Source organism: Ciconia boyciana, chromosome 2 (assembly GCF_034638445.1).
Source record: "Ciconia boyciana chromosome 2, ASM3463844v1, whole genome shotgun sequence".
NCBI lineage: Eukaryota > Metazoa > Chordata > Aves > Ciconiiformes > Ciconiidae > Ciconia > Ciconia boyciana.
In genome coordinates, this window is record NC_132935.1 from 96,063,850 (window position 1) to 96,089,260 (window position 25,411).

General features: G+C 37.4%; 1 protein-coding gene across 1 annotated transcript; it reads right to left on the reverse strand.

Moving 5' to 3' along the window:
• Nucleotides 1–7,259: 7,259 nt before the first annotated feature.
• Nucleotides 7,260–24,939, reverse strand: EEF1E1 (eukaryotic translation elongation factor 1 epsilon 1). The gene is made up of 4 exons (XM_072853263.1): nucleotides 24,783–24,939; nucleotides 22,783–22,983; nucleotides 15,122–15,217; nucleotides 7,260–7,920 (listed from the first exon to the last, which is right to left on the reverse strand). The coding sequence occupies exons 1-4, from the start codon at nucleotides 24,888–24,890 to the stop codon at nucleotides 7,780–7,782; spliced, it is 546 nt and encodes a 181-aa protein (XP_072709364.1). The 5' UTR covers nucleotides 24,891–24,939; the 3' UTR covers nucleotides 7,260–7,779.
• Between the last annotated feature and the right edge of the window lie 472 nt (nucleotides 24,940–25,411).

Sequence of the window (25,411 nt, forward strand, 5' to 3'; positions counted from 1 at the left end):
AATTGCCTGGCTGAGGAAAAAAAAAAAAAAAGGTCTTTTTTCTTTTTTTACTGTGTGAAGCTATTACAAGACACAAAAAATGATCCTATTATTAAATTCTGTGTCTCATCATCAAAGCTCAGTAACTGCTCACTGAAATCACTAAATTTTTTTTTCAAAATACATATAATCTTCTAAACACAGCCTTGAAAATGAATGAATTGGTTTTGTTGAAACAATCTCCCCCCAAATCAGTCAAAATATGGTTAAACTATGTTTAAATAATAAAATGAATCTTACATTGGGAAGTTTTCAATACTTCAACTAACGTTATTATTAAATTCAGCATAAATATATAATCTAAGAGTTTTTCACCCCTTCACTGTTAGGTAGTTTAAATATAGGTTAAATAGGCAATAATTAGCAGAGTTAATAGGTTAGGTTAAATAGTAAATAATTAGCAGAGATAAGAATCTTTATTAAAAAATACTGTTCCCTTTCACATTTTTTTTTCCCCCCAAAGTAACCATCTCTTGCAACTTATAGATTAGTATTTATATTTTTCCACTTGGATCCAAAGCATGTAAGCACTTGACAATCACCAGTAAATTACATTAGTGCTCATATATTAATAATATCTAGAGGATATTCCAGCTGGCGTGATGATCACTAATAATCAGGGGTAGAATTGTTCAAATGTTAATTTTATCCCCTTCCAGTCAAGCTGCCATCCTTTCCTAGTCTCTCTCTCAGAGAAGTTATTTCCCCCTCTAAGCCCTATGCTCCAGCTATCTTTTTATTTGCTAAGGAGGAAGTCCTGTAGTTAAGGGGGTTTACAACTACTGCATTTCTAGGAAATTTTTACATCATGAATAATGTCAGGTTCAGAACTACGGGACTGCAACAAGGGCAAATCCTGTGACAGATAAGTGCATCGGTTTCTAGGACTACTGTCCTGAAACCATTTCTCCTCTTCGTTTGAATACCGTTTTGTTTTTTTGTTTTTTTTTTTAAAGAATATGCTTTATTTGCTGCATTTATGCCTGTCCCCCATCCTGTCCCCCCCCCTCGCTTACTCTCACTGCCCCATCAAGCTTATTCTCAAAACATACTTAAAAAAATTAAGGAGGACTTAAAGAGGTGATGGCTATAAAAAGACAATACTTGTGGAGCCCCTAACCTGTCAGTTTGTAGGAAGTAGTCATCAAGTCACAAAAATATGGAAATAGCTATGGCTTGGAGCATGAAAATCAACATATGTAGTCATCATGTATTTTTTTGGAAGATAGGCTAAACAACCTCTGTCACTTTTGCCGTGCAATGGAACCCGCTTTCTCTTTTAGGGATCACCCTGCCACTTCCCATTAGTGTTAGCAGCACTCCGAATTGCAAAATCTTCAGATGAACGTGCCGAGTCCTGTCATTTCCCCCACAGGCTGTCTAGCGATGATAATCCACTAAAGGATTGTTTCATCCAAGTGGCGGTGTACGAGTCAAATGCCGGCAACAGGCAGGGAAACCCAAACCTGTTGAGGCAGACGTCTGCCGAGACGGGAGGAATCGGAGCGACGGCCCTTAAGAGGGCGAGGCGGGGGACATACTTTGCGCCAGCAGAATAAGTCCATGGGCTGCACCCGTGATGGGAGACCGAGACCGTGATCGTGATGGCTGGAAGTTTGCGGGCCGCGATGCCAATGCTGGCCAAAGCAGGCCTGGGGCTGCGCTGTTTGGAGGAGTGCCTTGTCAGATTAGCCGTGCGGCTACTGTATTTGATGCTCAACCTGGACGGACAGGCCTGCCAGGCAGAAACTGCTCAGGCAGATGATGCTAGGGAGGACAAAAATTATCCACCGCAAGACTAAGAAGACAGATGACACCCAGCAGGAACAGCAAGCCAAATCTGCAGAATCCACAATGCAGCTGGCTAGCCCGAGGCTACCTGCCTCTTTGAAGTGGAATAGACATCACCGACGCGCTGTCAAATTAGATCACCAGCCTGGAAATGCTGAAAGAGATTTAGTTCTTCCAACAGAGAAGGGAAAGTTTAATAGATGAAAATCTTCCTAAAGGGGCCAAGGTAGCATGGGAGGGGAAGGGGGAATCCTTCAGATGCAGCAACAATGAAAAATTACTCACCTCCCGCCTGCCTGCAGAGTGAGAGATGGGATGCGCGGCGTTCTGCAGCAGCCGCAGTGGCTGTAGTCACTACCAGCACAGAAAATAAAGGCCACGCCTGCAGGAACGTGCAGAGAGCAGCAACAAGTAACTCTTGCTACAAAATCAATTCCCCTCGCCAAATCTGTGATATCTTTCTACGTCGCCCTGGAGCTGGGCTCTGAAGTACTATAAATCTAATACTCAAGACATGCAGCGGTGGGATACAAAGACCCAGGCTGAATCTGAAAGCTCGGCACAGCAGAGGCATGTGATAGCATCTCCCCTCACGTGTCTTTTGCCATAAAATTCAAGCACAAAAAATGTGTGGAATACAATTCAATTTTGATAAATCCAGAACAAAAATTAAGATTACCAAGTGAGTAAGCACGTGCTCAGGTGTATGGTGAATATGAAACCTGGCGTTTCCATTAGGGACAGCGCCAGCACCATTCAATTATAGATGCAAAGAAGAAATACCGCTCTTAGGGGGAAAATATTAAATGTATTAATCCATTAAGCTGCTGCATCATTGCAATTAGACTTTGAAGTTAAAGACCGTGAAACACACCAAAGATTAAAAGTGAAAAGATTGAAGACCAAAAGGAAAAAAAAAAAAAATCAAATAGGCCTACAGATCCCTCTTCCTAGCAAAAAACAAATAAAAAGTACAAAAAATTACATGCTAGGTTCTGTATACCCAAAAAATTATAAAATGAATTTATGGCCATATCAAGGCAAATTTACTTGGAGAAAAATCATGACAATGTCTCTATTCCCAACTTCAGCATTGACGTAGCAGACAAACCATAAATCACCTGCAGAGATGCAAAGAGAAGATGCTAGCAGATCAGAAAGAATATGAACGAGACCTCTGAATAGAAAAGCTTACACTGGATTTCTTGATAATTATTTTATAGGTGTATCTATTCCTTTATTTTCATCTCTCTCAGCTAATCTCTTTTTCAGTACTTTGCCCTCATCTCTTCCAAATCCAGAGCACTGAGGAACAGCATTTTGATCATCTAGTGCTTTTTAACCAAGAGGAGAATAAAGATGCCCGAGTTCTACAGCTCTCTTAATCTGTAATGTTACTTGGGTGTATTTTATTTCATGGACAAAACCATGTTAACACTTCTAAGTCACATTTTCATATAAAAGTTAATATAAATGAGTGTCTTATTTGAATTGCAAAATACTCATGTCCATCTTAAACCTTAGTTAAGAGTCTCAGCTCCCTGCTAATAACCCAGGATTCACACCCACGCTGAAGACTCTAGATTACTCTTCCATCAGCTATAATTATAATTTAAATAGATGCGTGTATGTGTGTGTGAGAGAGAAAGAAAGTGAAGTTGAAGAATTATTTTATCAGGATACTCCAATGAGCTGTAATACCTATTGGGAAGTTTAAGATGTACCTTACAAAAAAATAAGTTCCCCATTTCTAGGCCTATGTTCTTCCAAAGATTCAGACAGTAGTAAGAAATGCCTGGGAGAATGGCTACTTCAGTTTCAAAATATTTTGAAGAGGCTATAAAGGGGTTTATAGGCTATAAAGAAGGATTAAAAGATAAAAAAAAGATTAAAAGGATGTGAAAATACCACCTCTTACAGGCAAACAGCTAAGATGCTAGCTAGTAGATGTCACTGTCCAAATGTTACCCATTCTACCGAAAGACACTGGCAATTCAATAGGTGCAAACCTCTTGAAAGCAAGTACTTACTGTGGTTGGGCAGTGAAGAAAGTCCAGTCAAGCAAGTTTTGTTACCTGTTTCAATTGTTAACCAGAAGTGGTATCTCCTAACTTGGTTTCTGTGTGGAAATCTGGGATGCCAACCTGGTAGGTAAATCACTGATGACACAAAAGGAACTTGACAAAAAGCATGTTATACATTTAAGCTATCATAAAAAAATTCTTTACAGTTTTGCTGCTGAAAAGCCTACACTTCAGTTCCATCTGAATGATCAGATTTTCTTAGTACCCAGGTCTAAACTGGAACTGTTTTTTTTGTTCAGTGTAAACACAGATCTTCTCAAATTTCTCATTCCTGCTCACTCTTCTCTAATCCTGTATTAAACCTGGATTTTTATATAAATCACTATTGCCCAGTTATAAGTCTCATTGCATGAACTGCCCCTCTAGAGACTTCAAACTGAACTCTCACTTGAAAATGAAGTTACATGTACAAAGGTGACTAAAAATCATCAGCACATTTCTAACATATCCGATGCAATACTTGAACACCTGTTACAACCTGGCTTGTCTGCAAGCAGTGCTCATCTTGGCACCAAGGGGAAAAAGACAACTCAAAGTGGTAAGTGTAAGATTTCACTGAACACTTACAATTATCCTATTTATTTCACTGTTGAATTCTTCAGTTGCTGAAAGGTTGTCATGCAGCACTATCTCACCATATGGCAACAACCTCAAGTCCTAGAGGCGCATACTTAAAAGACCATAACATGTCAGGCCCCTTGAATAAATTAGATAGAACAATTATGCAAAATAATAATACTGCAATGATGAGATACATTAACAAATGAGAGTGTCACTCTTCATGAAATGCTGTGAAAATAAATTCCACACATCACTATGGTCATCATCATCATCAAACTGCGAAGCAACAAACGTAAAACATCATCACAGTATTTACTGTGCCCTTCAGCAACAGAAATTTTAAGAAAGGAGAAGGGGGTTGCAAGGGAAGAAAGTCACATTTACTAATGTTCAGCAAAAGTAAAAAATAAAATATTCCAGAAACTGAAAGACAAGCAGTAGCAGCTTTAAAAACAGGAGAACATTTACCCATGTACTCTTTATACAGACCATCAATGTTAACTTGAGAGCTCACGTACACTACACCTCATCTGTAAATAATATGAAGCATCATTGTAAAAAATGTACTTCATAAAATCTCAGATAGACCAAGCTACATTTTTATTATTTTTCAGAAGTTTTTTTACAGATTTAGTTGTCCTTGATGATCAAAAGGCATTCAACAGAAAGGGGGAGAGGGAAAGAAATCAATACCCTCTGGTTTTCTGAGTCATCTCTCTAAAGGCAAAGTCTCAATTCATCCTCCTTTGCTTTTAAGCCTCTACCCCCTTAAGTTTCTGCATACAGGGGAGAGAAAACTGAAATGCTCAAGTTAGCATATGATAATGACCAGATGCCTTTTAGATAGTATAGAGTTAATTTTACTAATCCACTTCTAAACATTTCATCTGTTAGCTTAACTTTTTTTTTTTTTAACATTTCAGCAGCAAGACTTCTGTTCTACACCAGAGAAAATAAAACTGGCACAAGAGGCTAGGGGATACTGCAGCAGTAGCATGTAGCCACCTTGAGAAATCCCAACACTTGGAAACAGCAGCTGTTTGGGATTTAAAAAAAAAAAAGACACTTTGTGGCACCATCCCTACAAAACTTGTCTGAAAAGATGACAGTATTGTTTTCAGCAATATTTTTAGCCCTGGTTCCATTTCAGTGTTCTTAGCTATAATGTAAGCTTTTATTTCCATGGATAAAGGCTTGCACATACACTTTACAAAACTTAAGTCACTCTCATTTGCAATAGCATATATAGAAACAATCTGTAAGATGAGTGTGAAACTTCCCCAAACCCTGACCAAGTGCACTGACAATTCCCACTCATGCTCCCCTTCAGAAACAGAAACCAGTTCATTATCGTAGAATCTAGTAGAAGAGTAGGTATTTTTCTAAGTCTCATCATCACTTGCTCCCAGCTATAAGTGGGAAAAAAGTAAACTCACTTATATACATACTACTAGATAACAAATGTTTGAATAAATTGGGAATTAAAAGTACATGTAGTGACAGTAAAAACCTGAAGCCCTCAGCTAGTCATAGATGAAAAGTTTGGAGTATGAAGTTTCTAATGTGCATTTGCACTAAATCCCACTCCAGAATTCTTGAACAGATCTCAAGATTTCATATAATCATAGAATATCTCAAGTTGGAAGGAACCCATAAGGATTATCAAGATCAACTCCCTGCTCCTCACAGGACTACCTAAAACTAAACCATATGACTAAGTGTTGTCCAGAGATTTTCATAATTAAGTACACAAGGCCTGCTTCTAAATAGCAAGGAACAAGAGTAACAAACAGGAGAAGTGGCAGAAGCTGAGAATTAAGCTCCCTGGGAAACGATGAGAACTTTTTCAAACCGAACAAGAATATTTTTGTTTTTAACAATATAACACATTCCTAAAAGTAACACTGTGTGCCTGTAAACTCTCTACAGAAATTATGTATATACAGAAAGCACCTATTAGAGAGCCTGGAATTGTTCAAGTTAAGCTTACTCATGCAATTTTCTTCTGTTCTTTTATGTGTTAGGATATATTTTAATTACCTCATCTCATTATCTACCTACTTCTTTCTTAAGGCCTTGTAACATTCAAAACACTCACACAGCTGTCCAAGATATCTTTGTATCTACCCTACTGGGTAGGAGGCTCCTAAAGTAGCACACACATTAAGACAAAAGAATATACAACTGAGAAGTTGTTTGCTAAAACAATGCTGTAGAAACCAACATAGAAGTTTATCAATTAAAATATCAAAATATTTTTGTATTTCTTTCAGTGTTTTGAAAGAAGTGTCAACTGACTTGTGCAGAAAGTAATTACCCAATTCAGATGTATCCTCAGATGTATCATTATGTTAGCACTTTTAAATTTGTTAAAAATAAAAACAGAGGGACCACATTCTACAGTGAAATGACCTGTCCAAATGTCTGATTCAACAACAGTGTCTTTGGTTTTAAAACAAACTTGAAAACATTGAGAGTGAACTTGACAGACTAGCTTACTATTATCTTAAGCTGAGGGGGGGCTTTTTTGTTGTTTTTTGTTTAAGATCTTGAAACTTGCATTTGCACTTGTGTAGAAATACCATAGGAAGTGAGACATATGCAAAATCTTGAAAAACACTAGCTTTTTGAAAGAAAATGCATCACCAGTTAGAAAGAAAATGCGTCAAGAATCAAAATAAGAGTCCATATACCGCAAAATGAAGTAGCAAGTGAACTAACCTTTTAAAATCTTCATTTTCTTTACTGAAGAAAAACTAAAGAGTTTCACAGCCAAATTAAGACTACAGTTTTAAAATAATTTATTCAGTCACATAAATACTTTGTAATATTTGCATGTTCCCTTTTTCACATCCTTGGCACACAATATAGCTCTTAACTTTTACAAAACTAGTGTAAACATCCATGGAAAATAAAATGAAAAGAAAGTGGGACATAAGTAAAGATTCAATAAATAGCAAAAGGAGTGAATAATGGAAGGAAAATAAGTAATTCTTTCCTAAAAAGACCATGTAATTACACTTGAATATTTAATTGAAATAACTTTTCATTTTTAAAAAATAGCAAATTAAAACTCAATTTCCATCTTTCTACCACTGTTGCATTTAATCAGATACATGATACAATTCTTTAATTAGTTCAAATTCTTGAACGAACAATAGCAATTCAATGCAATTGTATTTGAGGCATCTACAGTTTTGGTTCACATATAGAAGGTTACAAACCAGTATTTGCAAGTTAGTGGTTTTGGACAGTATAACTTCTAAGCTCCCAAACACCCTTCCACATGACATTAAGATTTTCCTTAATGAGCATTAGTGTATAATCTGTTCTTGATAAAGATGACATTAGACAGATGTTGTCGGACACCTGGATAATGTTGAATGTGGTTGAACCAACGAGACACATTAAGGTATTTCTCCTTTTCTTGCACTGTGAGGTCCACCTGTATGGGGAAGAAATACAAGGCACCAATAATACAAGGCACTGCATCATTAATGTCATAACATGTGGTAAGGTAAAATAAAAGTGGACAGTTTTACAGCTGATTTTCACCCACATAAAAAGTTGTTACAGTCCAGCAGTATTCCATCTTAATTTCACATATTAAAATTAACAGCCCCAAATATGTATTTACTTTTAATTTACTCAAATGAACAGACCTGGAGGGTGGAATATACATTTGTATGATCGAGAGGGGGAAAAAGCTTGCTTGAATTTAATGCATTTGTCTATTCATGGGGTTAGCATACAATATTGGGAGGGGCAGAAAAGAGTTCCACAACACACACAAGTGTCTCACATTAATCTAGCAGGCAGTCTTACTTCACAAGCAAAGTGACTACTTTGTATTTCAAGGTGTATTATAAGCACAGGAATAAGTTTTTTTCAGGCAATTTCAGACTGCATAAAAAAACTGGAAGTTGTTTTCCATTTTGAGCAATAGTCATACCATAGTTACTAAGAAACAGCATAGCTTAACACTTACCTGTTCAGATGTGCTAGCTCACATTATTAAGATAGCAATGGCATGACTGAAATTACTACAGTAAAACAAACTGGAAACCTGTCCATACTTCATAAGTGTATTTAAAGTACTGTCACTTGCTCCTACAGTTTGAGGTCCTGTTGTTCACCAGAGTTCACAAGTCAACAGCACAGTCACTTGCTTATTTTAAACCAGATCTAAATAGCTGCAAGATCAGTCAGGAAGAAGACTCCAACTATCATATAGCTATTGCAACAGCTCCTTGCCACAGGAATTGTGGCTAAGATTAATGAAGAGCTTCAAGCCTACCTTTATCAGAGGACTGTCTCAGATAAAGTCATCTACAATTACAGATCTTAACTATACCTTTCAAAGTCTTCTAAGTTCAAGTCAGCAACATCCTCAAAGCTTTGCTATAAAGTCTTCTATTACTTCAGAGTCTTTCAAGCCAGCTGTACAAGAACTATTCCCACCCTATTATCACCTGTATTACTGTTCCTTGATTAGCAATTCTACATCTCCTCATTTCTCTGTAATGAAGTTAGCTTATCAGTTTAGACAATAATCTGTTTCCTCACATTAACCTACTACAACTGAATTACAAATGGAGTAGTCCTCGAAACAGACTACAAATACTGCATTAGGAACAAAACGTGACCTTCACATCAACTACCCTATCTTATCTCACCAATACTTAAACCAATCAGTGCAGGATTGACCTCACTTCATTTTCAGTTATCTAAGTTAGCTGTCAAGCTTAACTTAGTCATCTTGACAACACCTGCAGTCAATGAAAAAGGGCACACCTGTAGAGGATAGTTTTAACAGACAAATCACTAGCTAGACATGCCTGATATTTTTCATGTTTAGACTTCTAAAGCTAATCAAGGTTAATCCCCTCCTCAAAAGCTAAACAGATGGCATATTCCTTATGCCTTGTTTTACAAACACCAGATTTCATGGATAATGCAAGTTCGTTGCAAATTCTATCTTGGGCATAGGACAGCTGGAAACAAATATGTTCCAACAAACTTTAAATTACAGGAAGAGCTATACATACTCATTTACTCAGCTGTATGAGTGAAAAGCTGGTGTTCAAAACTAAGTCTCATGTTAAATTTCACCTCATGACACACCAGCCCTTTTGATTTCAAGAGCTGCCTATTAACTACTATAATTGCTTCTCCTTACTGTTCTCTCACACAGCCCAGCACTTGGCTTAGAATTGGAAAGCTTTAACCATGTAGAGGTAAAAGGAAAATAAGGATATATTCTAGAAGACAAACCACTGGAAAAGTATCAACAAAGAATTTCAAGGAGTTGCAGGAAAGAATTCTAAACCAATGCCACATAGCATTAAAGCTCTATTAACAGTAAGCTAAGAGCATAGTAACTGTGGCAACAACCGAAAAGCAGGATCCTGCAGCTGCTCCTAAACCCAAGTGGCTCTTCTTCCTACAGGACACACCTGCCAGGATACAAGCATAGCACTCACATGTATTTCCACAACAACTACTGCAATTTTGAACTGTTATGAACCCCAGTTCAGGCAGTATGAGAATATTTGCCTTTCTTGCTGCTGGCATGGAAATGTAAACACTATCCCTACAGCTGTGTAGTCTGATAGATGTTTACAGATAAATCAATTAAAACACAACCACATATTATTTTTGCTGAGCTAGAAACATAAGAGAGTTAATCAGCATTAGCCAAGTGGAAGAGAATAACGCTGATAAGGGGAAAAACTCCAGAATTTTTAAAGGCATTACAAACAAAAAGTGGAAGCTATTAAAAAGTAACACTGAGTGCTTCACAAATTACCTGAGCTTCTGCAAGTACAGTATATTCAGGACAAAAAAAAAAAATCCATGCAGTACTGTTTAGGGGAAGATGGTTTTGATCACATGCAGTTTGTTATAATTAATGGTAGCTGGAAGCTGGTGCTTGGTATGAAGCTGCAGAACCATTTACAAAGCAACACAGAGCATGAAAAGAGCAACATGTGTACTCTAAGGCCATCTAAAATTACTGAAAGTGAAGAAAAGTATTTAAGTATGAGCAGATGCTAAAAATACTGTCACTTTAAGTTCCGTGAGTGTTGCACACTTGAAGTTGTAATTACAATACCCATTAAAGACTTTGAAAAAGGGTAAGCACTTGGTTACGAAAATGCTGAACTAAACTTCACATTTTGCAGCAGATACAGTATTTCCTCCCCATAATTTTATACTGATCATTCTCAATCTTCACATTTCTCTGATGTAAATCAAAAATAAAGTTTGAAAAACTAGTCCTCCTCCATTATGTTAGTGTAGTGAAAAAACATCTGAAGGGCAAAACAGACAGCTACTCTAATAACAAAACCCCTTTTTGTACTCCAGGCACAACAAGCAAGATATTTTTACTTATTTACATAATGTACTCTATTAGTGAAATATATTAAAAATCACTTTGTGGATTGCTCTACTTTTTACTTGGAACATAACTCTTAGGTTAATTGTTTAGAGATCACTTCCATGGCATTTTTTACAACATTTTGTTAGATGGGTATTTTCTGTTCTTCCTCATTAAATTAGATAATTCCCCCAAGTTAAGAAAGGCTGCTGTTCTGCTGTTAAAATAATTATTTGCTATTAAAGCAATTATTTTAATAGCAAAGAAGCAGACACTCAATTTGACAGGCTTTTTTTTTTTGTGTCATGGAAAAAAAAGTCTTATTCTTCCACCACAAAGCTCACAAAGGGTAACCAAGGTGGTCATCATACAGTGCAACTAGAAGAGTTTCTAGAAAGGCTATAAATACACAAGCTTAATTATATTTGCTTGCAGTAGCATTGGGGATGCAGGCATAAATTCCTATTCCCACACCCTGCACATGCATGGAAAATCTAAAAATACCTGCCTACATCTGAAATTCTTCAGCATCAAGGAAAGGATAAGATACTACCTCACTTTTTAAATTTAGCCTTTAGATATGAGGGAAAGAGAAAAACCAAAAACAGTCAAATGGTGTACTTCATGAAATACATGTACTTTCACATAGTTTTGACTAATTTTCTGCTGTTAAAGGAACATGCTTAAAATTAAATCTTTTCTTTGAAGTAAAACTGTTTTTTGTAATTCAGCTTAAGTACCATTTCTAGCATCCTTCTTTAAAAGGAAAGCCTGTTATCCCAGTACTAAGATAAACAGCATATCAGTGAATATTAAGAAAAATTCATGGCAATCTGTTTATTACAGGCAATGTTCATTATGGAAAAAATTAAGTGGAAAATAAACTGCTATTGCACTCTCGTTATAGTTCAGGATTAGTAGTTCTGACCCGAGCAGAACAACTTACTTTGTTTTGACCCCAAAATTTTGACTGAGGCTTCTTCCATTTGCAGATATAAATTTCACTCATAAGTTATTTTCTAGACCTTATTAAGAAATTTTCAAGTCAGACATATAGATTTGAGACTACTTCTTTGGTTCTGACAACATTTTTGAAGTATAAAAACTGATCAGCCTTTGTATTGATTATTTCTCTTAAATAGAACTGGACTTGTGCTGTTTGAAAATACTTAAGAATAAAAGTATAGGGAAACCTTTTTATTTTATTTTAAATAAAAAGAACGATATGAAAACAAGTTCATTACCACAGGGGGAATTTAATTCTTACTGATTGCCTGAGCTATCCTCAAGCAATGCTTCCAAATTCATGTTTTCTCTGCAATCTATGCTTTAACATAGTAGAACTTCATTGTTCATCATATTTATCCACATATGTATTTAACTAATCGAAGTGTCTAAAGACAACAGTATTTGTTTTAGATACATGGAGACATGGAATTACATATGACAATGTAAATCACATTGATTGAAAAAGCTCATTTAGACAGTTAGTATGAAGCATTACACTTTTTGGGTGTTTGTGACCTATATTATGATGCAGAATGACAATGTACACTATTTAGTTCCTGCCTTATTATTACAAGTGTATACTTCTAATTAATAGACTCAAAATAGACTCAGTCTGCAAGATGCCTGAAACACTACCTGTGAATCTCACTATTAAAATACTCATTCCTTTCCACAATATGGATTTTTAAACACATAGTACTATTGTGCTTATTAAGATAACTAGAAGGGAGAGGAAGAATGAAAGAAAGGCATACAACTGCAAAATTAAGAGTTGTTCCTGTTCAGTAGACAAACCGATTAGTAAGTTTGAATGGATGAGCCTGGATAGTGAAGAATCAGGTTCCACCTCCCACCCCCCCGGGATAATGGGAAGGGCAAAATGAAGGTGGGAGGAGGGGAGGAATATGAAGATGTATGATCTATATTCAGAAACACTAAGAAAGCAAGATGAAACCACAGGTGAAGAACTGAGCAATAGGATTGGATGGTCTTAAAAACCTTTCCAATGAAATATGCATCAGAAGGTTTTTAAAGTTTTAATAATACTTGGCTCATTCAGGATGATCATGGTATGTCACTAATATTTACAGTATTCTATTACTAATGTCTGTGTTAGCATGTAGTTGTTAGTCTATCAAAAGCAGAGAGATTAATCCTAAAGTTCATTATCACTAACATTTGCAGCTGAATTTTCTAGACAGCTTGATGGACAGCAAGCACTGTGGGTATCGTCATTCCCCCCCCCCCCATTTCTACCTCCTCTCTTGAAGGATTATAGGAAACATTTACTGATATTTTGCACAAGGCTTAGCTGAAACAGTGGTAGATATGACAAACTGCTTCCCTGGACCACATCACATTAAGAGATACAGCAGCTTTCCCCACTGCCACCCTCCCCTCTCCCCCCCCTTAAAGCTTAGGGCAGAGCAGCAGCTCTAGACATACTCACTTCTCATTACAGGAAAAATAAAAAAAATAATAAAAAAAGTCACAGGATTCTACAGTTCAAGATCTTACCTCTGTAGTTAAGTACTAATATTAATAAATTCTGAAACCTTCAAAATACACGCAATTCCTAGCTAGTAGCTTCTAGACTTTCCTCTTTATTTAGGACAGCCACCCCATTATTTGCCCTTTATACCTTTCCGATTCAGAAAATTATCTTCCATGAAATCAAACATTTCAGAAGCAGATGCTGTACTATAAACCTGTCCCAAGTAGCGTCTGTATGGTTGCAGGCACCCAGGAGCACCAAGTCATTTGTTTTTACCATCTGTTCTATTTCCCAAAGCAATAACTTGTATCTTTTCTTCTTGATTAGGTGGTCTACTCTAGAGCAAACTCTAAATTTAAAATAAGCTTGATTTTCCCCTGCCTAAGTTTTTAAAAAAATGTCTCATTAGAACTCATACTCTCTTACAGCATATACAGTCATATTTTTAGAAAGTACTTATACCTTTTTTTCTATGTCTCCATATCATATGTGAAAGGTAACCCATTCTGACACTCTAGTCAACATATCTATCCTACTAAAGATATTTTACAAGGCAAATATGATTTAACAGAATTAATTCTAAATGACTTACTCTAACATGTTTTCAAAAGCCTTCTGAGATGAAGCTTCCCTTCCCTCTCCTCTGTTTGACACTCTCTCATTTGAACTTTTACTCCTGGACAGTCAAGATACAAATACATAAGTTCTCTCTCAGTTTTGGTAGTATTTCATTACTTGATCTTCCCCCATCTGTGCTCAGCCTCCCTTCTGAAGTGTAGCGTTCTTGCACTCTTCTCCCAGAGCCCTGCGTTTAATTGTATAAAGTAACCGTTCAGCCAGTTGATTGAATTCACCGATTCTCAGACACACGTGCATTTGTCAGAGGCATCTCTTTCTATCCCCTCCTCCCGAATTTTCTACTGTAATTTTCTACTGATTTTATCATCTCCCAAGAATTTAGCAGACCTTTTTGTGCAAGTCCTTTGGTTTGTTTACTCCACTCCAGAGAAGGACACCTCATTTACAATTACATTCCAGCCACTAAAATACAAATAACTTCTACTGCTTCATCTTCAAATTACCATTTGGAGTTCAGAACTGAGGTGCAATGATTTATAAGCACTTCATAGTAAAACCCTGAGCTGACTACAAAGAATCTCAACATCATCTCTGCTCGGTACAAACTTTTTTTTTTCCCCTCTCCTCCTAAGCACCAGCTCCCCATGTTATCAAGTCTTATTAAGTCTTGAAACACAAATGACATTTTGTTATGGCTCACACTTTTATATGCATTCATCCTTCAGGAACTTAATTTACATGCATCTTTCATAGCATCAGCAGCATTTCTCCAATACTAACAAGGTTAGTACTTTCAGTTCTGACATGTCCTTTCAGTTTCATTTATTTACTTCCCCATGTAGTTCTATAAGCAGTCATGTTTCAGACTTGAACAGGTAAGAGTCCTCATACCTAGAACCACAGGGATAGTCATCATCCCTGTTACATTACATGGAGGAAACTAAAGCATTCTGGTCACTACAGATAATACACTTCTTTTGACAGATCCATAGCTAAATATTAAAAAAGTAAAAAACTTAAAAGCTAGTTTTATTTGAAGTTCTTATAAGAAATCTCTCCATTTTTGTTCTGTAATTGTCATTGATCAATTCAGTAAGTCAACTTCTACAACAATAAACTACCCTTTACATAAACAATGATTATGATAGTTATACATACAAAAATAATGCAAATAACACTTACCATGACATGATGCAATCCATAGTACATCAAAATGTCTGCTAAGGTAAAAATGTTTCCTGCAAGGTAGACTTTATCTTCAAGGTGTATGTTAAGATCCTAAAAAGGAAAAAGTCATTATACTACCGTAGTATTGACTTTGTAAGACAAAATATTAAGGCAATTTAAAAAAATAATAGAAAACTTCCTCTGGAGACCATGCATATAAAATAAATGCCAGCTTTAATTTATCCCAACTAAGCAAAGGAGAAAAAATTAAAAGAAGAAAAAATTCTAAAAAGTGCCGAGATGATATACTAAAATATCATTGTTCTTTGACACAACAATTCAATAAAGTTTAAATGTTGGTCTCTAAACAAAGTGCTAGCCAGCTTGCTGCTGGGACATAATTTTTAATAATTCCCCCACTTACATTCACTCAAATTTTTGTAAATACAAGTGTGATTTATTTTACATATTAAGCTGACTCCACAGAAATACTTTCAAATCTGTCTTATTCTTGGCTTCAAGTTACTGGAATTCAAAAATGCCAGAGTTGTGGGTTTTGGTTTTTTTTTTTTTTTTTTAATTAGTGCATATGACTTAGCAGCACTGCTGTTATACGTTTAACATTGCAAAAATGGAAAATGCAGTCCTATGATCAAACCAGAGCATATTGCTCTTCCAGCAGCAGATTATCCTGTCCTCCAGGACTTAATGCAGCTGGTCAGCAAGGTTCTGGAACTGCAAATGTGTAAGAACCAGGGAAGCACAAAGGGGTAGTGGGGTGGGAGACAAATAAACACATTTCAAGTTCAATGACAGAAACTTGATACCCATCAGCTGGTACCATTTGACACCTGCTTTTATTCATGTTGAAATCACTGCTAGCAATTCTTAATGACTGATATTGTCAATTCAGTTGCTATCTAAGTCTGTATGAAGAAAGCACTGCTTCAGCATTTTAAGATCATCTCTCTCTCAACAATTCCATATCAGAGGCTGTAACGGTGGGTAGTAGAAGGCTTCCATTTAGGTTCAGTGAATATATATTTCAAATCTGTATTACAGAAAAACCCTTTTTCATGTCTTTTTGTATGCAGTCATTCTCTGCCGGAAAACAGGAGGCTGACAGACTCATTGTTGCTCAAGTGTATCACTTCTGAGAACATATGCATCACACACCAGCTCTACCTCTTTACCTGTCCTTCCTTTTCTCCACACCTTACCTACTTCTCACCCAATTTATGCACCTTTCTGCCCCCTACTTCCCTCTAAAGAAAGAAATGTAACAGCAAACAAAGTTATCTACTTTAACCTTGATCCCAGCATAAGCAAGCTTTAGTTTTATCATATTTTTATCAGAAATGTAGGAAAAGAGTTTCCCAGCTTTTTCTTGGATTTGGAAACTCTCCCTGTTAATATTCCTCTGCTGGTTGAAAAAACTTGTAGTAAGTGCACTCCTTTTTCCTCAAAGATCTCCTTAAGCCACCCCCTCCCCCAGAAACAGAGGTAAGCAGCTTAAACATAACTAACATTTTTCAAAACGTCCCTGAAATAATTTTTCAGTCTCAATTACAGCATGTTCCATTTTAAGACAACCTTTTATTTTAAAAAAAGGTCTAGGGCAAGGAGAAGGGGGTTAATAATTAGTGAACAATTTAAAAATTACATTTAGCCTTAAGCATATTGCAGTTCTTGTGGTTCCATAATTTTACCTATATGGAGATACCCTACAGTGCATATGTAAAAAAAACCAAAACCAACCACAAAACTAAAACGCTGAGACTTTAAGACATCTGACCTTGCACTTAAATTTGACAAGTTTGACTCCATTATGTCACCTTACTATTTATTTGATAACCTCTTCATGACAGGACCCCTGTACTTCTGTAATATTTAAACATCCTCATGTCTCCTTTGATTTCTTTTATTAGAGCAAATCAGGGAAAAATATTAACCCCTGCATACTTAAAATTCTGTAAGGTCATGTACATAGCCCCTAGCTATGTAGCTTCTTTTCTTTAGACTAGTTTACTGCTTTGTTGATGTTAGTTAGCTCTCAAATTACTTTAAACATGTAACTACAGTTCTGTGGAATTTCATACACACAACACAAAGGCAAGTGCAATGTTAAGAAGAAAAAGCTTGCAGGAAGAAAAAATATCTAGAAATCTGTTTACTAGAAAAAAAAATCATAAAATCATCTATTCTGACACTAATTCTGACCAACATTTTTCATTCTGATTAACCAGAAACTCAACATGCATTATAATGAGAAGTAACACCACTGAAATTATATGTAAAGTAAAAAGCTCATTATCTCTGATGGTACAATCAACACAGTTATTTCCCTGCTCAAAATTTCAGATTTCTGCATCAAGTAAGTTATGGCACACTAATTCTTAGTTTTATACATCTTCAAGAGGTAGGCTAGTTTCTATGCAGAAATATTGTTTGCCCAGTTGTTCAGGATGAGTTCATATCATACAAAGATCAGTTAATATCATACAAAGAATAAATTTGTTCTTTGAATATACTGCACATGTATACTCAAAATATTCATCAATAAAAAAATTCTAAAACTTTAAAGGCAAGGTAAGCCATTACAGCATGAACAATTATTTATTATGGTTAATCAAATTTTATGCAGTCAGTTAACTCAGCAAATGAAATTCGACAAAAATGGTTTAGTCTTGGATAAATTAGCATTAGTTTACAATTCTGTCTTTGAACATGTACTTTCCTCCCATAAAATATAGACCGATATTCTGATTTCATTCTGTTAGTCAAGCTAATTCAGAAACACCACAGTACAATTTTTTTTCATGTGCATTAGGCACATTTCGTTAATCTTGCCTTATGGGTTATGCTTCCCATAGATTATTATATTATTGGCTAATAGCCAACTGTGTTAAAATTCCTGAAAGTCAAGCTTTCTTAAGGTGACCGTGGTATTAAACTGAAATAGTGTTCCTGTCCTGAAGAGATTAATGAAAATAAGAATACAAAACTGTATTTAAATTTTTATTACATCGAGGAAATTCAAGTCTGTTAGCTGCCATTTGTATCATTGTCTTTCATGTACTGAATGTCACTACTTAAATTGATTATGTATATACAATCCCAGTATTAAATGACTGAAATAGTCTTGGAAGTTGCTTGTAACTGTGTGAACTTATTGTTGCAATCCCTCAGGAAACCCTTTCTCAAATTTCAGACAGGTATTTAAGGCATAACTGCAGTTTGATGCACTAATATGCATTGAACAACTGCAGCAATTCAAATTCCATTTTTGGGTATGAGGGGGAGAAAGCAATGTAAAGAAGAGATGTTGCATTATTTATGGACTAACCGATGGTTTTCCATTTACTTGTTCTATGGAAAAAATTCAATTTACAGCCTATATCTAGAGTGACAGCTCAACACAACCCATCTACAGCACACTTCTGGCTACCCCACAGTATCGCTTATCATCTTTTAAGTATGCAATCTAATTGTCTGTAATCCAATTCATCCATTAAGGCGACTGAATCCCTTCTAATCACTGCAAGTTGAGACAGGGGCTTGGATAAGTAACAGCTGCTTCTTACAACGACTCAATAGCTTCCAATGGATCTAAATCATACTCTGATTTTGGTTTGGATGTTTTGTCCACAACAACATGCTGCTAGTTTATATACTTCCCTTACACACAGAAGCACATCCTTTCAGTCAGCAACATTCTCGAGGTCATTTATGCCCTAAATGCCTTTATATTGCACCATGCAAAGACAAAGAGCTGAGCACTCTCAAATGCCCCAGGCAAGCCTCTGACAATGCAGAGCCCAAGAAAAGGATTCTGCAGCCATATCCAAGACAAGTAGAATTTCACTGTTGGAATGTAGCCATATTTTTAATTCTAACACAAGACTTTTCTATCTAACAGGCAAACTATGAGCTAAACCTGGTCTGGAAGAATATTATATTCAACATACTGAATTTCCTGTAAAAGACAAGAAAAATAATCAACAGGTGTTGCTCAAATAATCAAAATTCAATCTTTTACACCTGTAAGAGCACAAAAATATCCTGGTGCTAACAGAAAAGCGAGAAGTGAACACAGAAAGTTGAAGTTTAAAAAAATGCTTGCTAGACAAGCTTGCCAAAGTGGACAGGCATCCCACTTGGAAGTCTGTCAAAGAACAGTGTACAAGAACTGTGGATTAACAGCATGGACAGAGCATGGATTAACCTGCTTACATATTTGTGGAAACAGTAATTTTTCAAACAAGCACATTAAATAAGAATTGAAGCTCTCTTATTCAGACGTCTAATTGGATTTCATGATTACAGCCAGACAGCACAAGAAATTAGGACAAACCCAGCTGAAATCATGGAACATTTTTTGTATAAGACACTGATAGTAGTACACAAAAATTCTTGGTTATAATTATCCTTCAGAGACTAGAGATTTCTACATTTCTGTGGAAGCTTTTCTGTGAATGCAAGTACAACCTCCCAGTTATTTAGGATATGCCTCTGAAGATGGGGTGAGAGGAAAGAACCCTCAAGTTTTGGATATCTAAAATTGACAAATCAGAGACATTCAAGTCTCCTGAATGGAATTTATTAACATCTAAGTAGATATTTGGTGGCACAAAAGTTTCACAAAGGTTCTCAATTCCTTCCCAGAAGAACAGAAAAACTACTAACTATCAAACAACTCAGTAATTTTCAGATTTTTTTCCTATGCAGCTTAATTTGACACTATCCAAACATCACAGAAGCAAAGGAAAATAGTCTCTCACCCTGTGGAAAGGAAGTTAACATAATGCATTGGATATTATCACCACTATTGACAATCATCATTCCTACATATCTGCTGAAGAACAGTCCAGAGGTATTGCTCCCATTTATTTCATCCTGTACAGGAGCTCAAATCAAGGTTAGACAAAACTCAAAGGGCACTTTCATTGACCAGAGAACAGTATGGTATTTGCTCTGAATGAATATAAAAAAACCTGGTTGCGATGGTCTGACTACTTCATGATTGCTTTCATGCAAAGTAACAGCTTTAGTCAACACATCAGTAAGAACAATTTAAGAACATATTTTCCTAAGGCCAACAGAAACCCCTTCCTGTTCAAATTAACAAACATTAAACCAATTATTTACTTATGTTTTTCAGAACCACATCACCTCAGCTAAGGGTTAAACAGAGGCAGCCTAAAGTTTACAGCAGAAGTGACTGAACTGGTTTTGGCACAGCTTATTATAAATTGTGGCTCTAGGCTGCAACTGTCCCAAGACTGCCATTGTGTATTCCAGACACGTTGTAAAACTTACAATCTCAGACTCGCCTCCCTATTTTAGTTTTCCTTTTTTTCACCCATACTCCCTTTTGGCACAGTATACTTTAATGGTAGGCTGCGTCTTTTTCTGATTAATCGTGGTGGCAAGAGAACAAATTAAAAAAAAAAAATCTTAATTGCTATACTATGAAATCATTAGTGCTGGAACAATTCCAGAGCAGCCCTGTGTCAAAATAAATTCTGGCCACTCAACATCTGTTAAGAAAAAAAAATCCGTAGGAAAATCTTAAAGTGGTAATATCTATTAGAATATACTTAAAGGCAGAGATTCTCCCTCAAGTAACACTGATTTATTCTCAGTAAGGAAATTTTGTTTTGTTTGGAAACACTTGATTTACCTACGTATTCGTATTTCAGTACATTGTCTTTTCTACACTGCCAGTGTTGCTAAGGCTAAAACTGAAGAGATACCACCTTCAGCATGAAACCATCATATCTCTGTGTCTAGTTTTAATACTCAAATGCAATTCTGAAAATACCCGATACATGTGAGTATCATCACTTAAGCCATCCAGAGCAGATGTATTTTGTTATAACAAGACAGAAAACTTGTTTTTGGGGTTTATATGATAGAAGGGCAAGAAAGGTAAATAAAAGTTAGGTATTTATTCTCATACGGTCTTCTCACAGTTTGGGAGAAAAGAAAAGGCATCACAAGTTTGTTTGAAAAACAACTGAAATTCTTTATATATTTGTCATAAAGGTTTTTTAAAAAAATTAGACAAAAGGGACATCTGAGGGCCACCTAGTCATACCACCTGTTCAAAGTACAGCTAAACTCAAAGTTAAATCCTAATTAGTCAATGCTTCCTTCAATCAAGTTCTGAAAATCCCAAAGGGTAGACAGTTTTCATGTATTATCTGTAGAGTAACCATGACTGTAAAGGTTTTGATAGCATTTGCACGTAGAAAATAAGACCAGAGATGTTACAAAAAGAGAAGCAATATAAACAATCTCATGCTTAACCAATGGAAGATATTCCATAGATACAATGAGATCAAGATAATTCAGATTATCTGGGGTGTGAGAGAAATACTTCTTTTAGCACTTTCACCAAGTTGATCCTTCTAAAGGAGGCATGATATTCCAAGTCCTCAAGATCAAGGAGGCTGTCAGTTTGAAAAGGACAACAGATTACTAACAAGGTTTTGCTTTGCACCAGTTTAAGATGCAAGATTTTCCTTGATTTTAAGTAACACAATGTGTTAACTCTTGAATGCTGCTTCAGTTTATCTTTGGTTTCTGCAATACTTCTAGTTGATTCAGACTTGCCACACCTAACAAAAGTCAGAAGTATTAAGACTCTGCTAGCCTCAAGTAAAGTCAACCTTCTTAATACCTTGCAGCTCACAAAGCTCCTTCTAAACCCAGACTCACAGGTAGCACTGAGCATTGTGCACTCTGTCCAAAACATACTTTTAAAATTAGAATAAACACTTTAAAAATTGATTGAATTTCACTGCTGTTTCATACACACTTAGTAAACAGAGCCCTTAGCACTTAACAGTGTAAAGTAAATTTTCTCTTCAAGCTCTGTTCCCATGAGACTGCAAAAATACTAATTACCAGTCACAAGAAGTAAGAAGGAAAATAGAGTAAGTTTTGCTATCTCCTCCCTGCCATCTGGCTGCTCAAATAACAGAGTGACCCTTGAGATTCTCTTTTCTGCTTCCACCCGTTTAAGAGGAAGTAAGCTTCAGACTACAAGAAAAGTTTAATACAGTAGACCAAAGCCTCCATACAAAGTAGCTCGCTGTGAAGGGCAGTTTTGCAGAGGTTCCTTTATGATTTAACTTTTCACGCACAATTCTGTCCAGTAACTCCTTTTGGTATCAATACCAATTACCATAACATCAAGTATGGCCTGCATTCCATAATTACCAAATCAATAAGAACAGCTCTTAAAACAATCAGAGCAGTGTTATCTTGAAATACAACGCAACTTGTTTTTAACTGAGGTTTTATGAAGATAGTAAGAAACTGGCATCTTATATGGCTAATAAGAGACTAGGCAGCGGAACAATCTCTAAACTATCTGGAACACCCTGGGTAGTTTACAGCATTACAGCCATAAAACACTGTAAGAGCTCTGCTTCATATATTTTAGAGTTGAAGCTGTTTTCCCTCCTGTTTCAGGTTGTTGGGGTATTTTTGTCAATAACAGTGAAAAGCAGCAAGCAGAATAAAAGCCAGTAATCAGAGATACTGTCAAGTCTTCAGCGTTTGCTCAGTTTTATTAATTGCCTATTTATGCACACATTAGCACTGTAATCTTCTTCAAGGTCTAGTCACTCAAAAAGTCAGTGGCAAGGTAATTAAGTACTCCTTACCTTCAGAATTATTCTAGCATCTTCTTTACTAGAGCCTCCATCTACTCGAGTCACTCTATATTCCAACCACTGCTGAACAACAGCTTTCTCTTCTGCAGTACTTCCAAGCAGTTGGTCTTTCTTAGCCTGTTTAACTAGGTGGGCAGCTATGGTCATTAATCCTGTCAGACCAGGACCATTGTTTGTTTGAAGAACAGGAACCTAGAAGAGGAAACAACAGTGTAATACTAAATAACTCATTCAAAAAGCAGTCTCTGTAAGAATAACTATTGGGTTTTTTTATAGCCTCTCAAAAGGATCTTAATAGCAATATATCAGAATTTAGAAGTATCCAGACTAAAAGGTAGTAACATCAAAAAAGTGTACGTTCTCTTTTTACTCTTTTCAGTTTATTTTCCATTTTTACAGAAGAAATGAAGAAATGTAGTTAACACATGCATGTGGACAAACCAAGAAGACACCTTTAGCTCCAATTAATCAAATTCTGACAATATTAGCAAGAATTAGTATTGCTCATTCTAACACTGGCAGAAATCTTATTAACTAACCTTTAACTCATTTTCAAATTCAGGACTCTCAGGATTGTAAAGGTAGTAGCATCCAATTTCTCTCTGAGCAGAACACAGTAACCAGACTTACTGAAATGCTTATTCATGCTTACTGTTCTATTGCCAGATACTCTGACAGAAGTTAGTAGTTCACTGCTAGCAGGGGAGGACAACACAACACACCTCTAGTTCTAACCATATACTTGTTAGTGACATTACCACATGTTAAACTATGGGAAAGGAAACTGAACCGCTAAGAGTCAGAAATGAAGTGAATGAATTGAAACTCACTGCAACAGACTAAAGCCCATTCAGTCATTTGTGACATCAAATGATAGAAGAGAAACTGATTAAAATGCAATACTTGAGTTTTTTTGGTTTTTTAAAGTGTCTGACCACACAGAGGAGCCTATTTCAGATTTAATTAACATAAGATGCAAGTTGAAAGCATAATATTCATTTCACAGTTGTACTAAGAGTCTTTGGCTACTATTCAATTTTTCCACTGAACATGCAGTCTGAAAAAGTATGGACATATCTAGTTACTTGATTTTTTCAGACTTATGCTTTACAGTAATATCATTAAAATACCAGTTGGGTTGTTAAATAATTAAGGAAGCTTTTGCAACCAAAGAATGAATACGTTGCTATTCAGGACTCTAATAATAAATGGTAAATAAAGTCAAGAAAAAAACATACAAAGACAAAAGGGAACCACACAGCTTCTTTCCTCTGTTGTCCTTCTCCGAGAGGATCACATGTAAAGGCCCTCACACATTTGTGACACCCTCAGCCCCACATTACATTTTTAATGCCTCAGGTGCCTCTTAAACCACAGAACTTAATGTTTCCATAGGAACTTCAAAATGTCAAGACATCTACTTTAAAAGAGCAAAATATTTAACAGCAACCGTTCTTTACTACAGGTGCATTTCTGATATTAACAACTTATCTTTTTCACGTAATTTACCTACACCAGCACAGATATAACTTGCACTGGCACCAAGGAAACGCAGGAAGGAGTGGCATAAAACCAAGTACATTTTAAACCGACGTCCCTCCAACGACACACGACAACCCTTCCACAGGCAGAGGGAAGAAGTTTCCAGAACCTGTGAGTAGGTAGCGAGGCCCTACGGCCACAGCTTAAGGCGGGTGATGAAGAAAAGGGGTGAGGGAGAAAAGGTGAAACCCTCTGCTCAAGGGGAGACCTGACCGTGCGGGGATGCGCAGCTGAGGCCGACACAGGGCCCGCCCGCCCCAGAGATGGGGGGTGGGAGGCCCCAGCCACCGTGGCACCGGTAGCGAGGGGAATCGTCGCGCGGGGAGGGCGCAGGACCGGGCCGCGGAGGCGGGAGGGGAAGCGGCGAAGTAAGAAGCCGTTGGGGAAGGGGGTTAGTGGACGCCCGCGCACGCCGCTGCCCGCTCCCGGCCCCTCCTCGCTCCCTTCACCTTCCGCTCCCCCTGGACGCCGTACTTGTTCCCTTTCGGCAGGCCCAGCAATTTCTCCAGCAAAGCCAGCTCCTCCGCGCCCGTCCCCGGCCGCGCGGCAGCTGCCATCTTTGGCGGAGGACCACCTGGGAAAGGAAGGGCAGCGACAGCCGTCACCTGACAACAACCGGCAATCCCATTGGAAGACGGAACCACCACACCGCCAAAGGAACCGTCACGGCTATTGGCCTGAAGGAGCCGGCCAGCCAATCAGACGCTCGGCGCAGCCGACTCATGCTCTGAGCCGGGCTTTGCGTTGAAACTGCGCGGGGGAGGGGGAAGAGCTGCGGATCACTAAGGGCGCATGCGCAGCCGCAAACATTTCCCCCGCCCACATGGTGGTTTGCGCATGTGCGGGCCGGGAGGGTAAGCACGATGGTGCTAAGCCACGCCCCCAGGGTGTGGCCTCAGCTGGAGGGCGGGCGACCTCTGCGGGGCCGGGGCAGGGGGCAGTGGGTAGCGGGCAGCAGGCAGCAGGCTCGCCGCCGTTCGGGCAGCGGCTGCGCGGCCCCGGCCCCAGCCCGGCAGGGAAGGGGGAAAACACTCATGCGGCGGCCTCTTCGCCGCTCTACGGCCAAGGCCACCGGCGG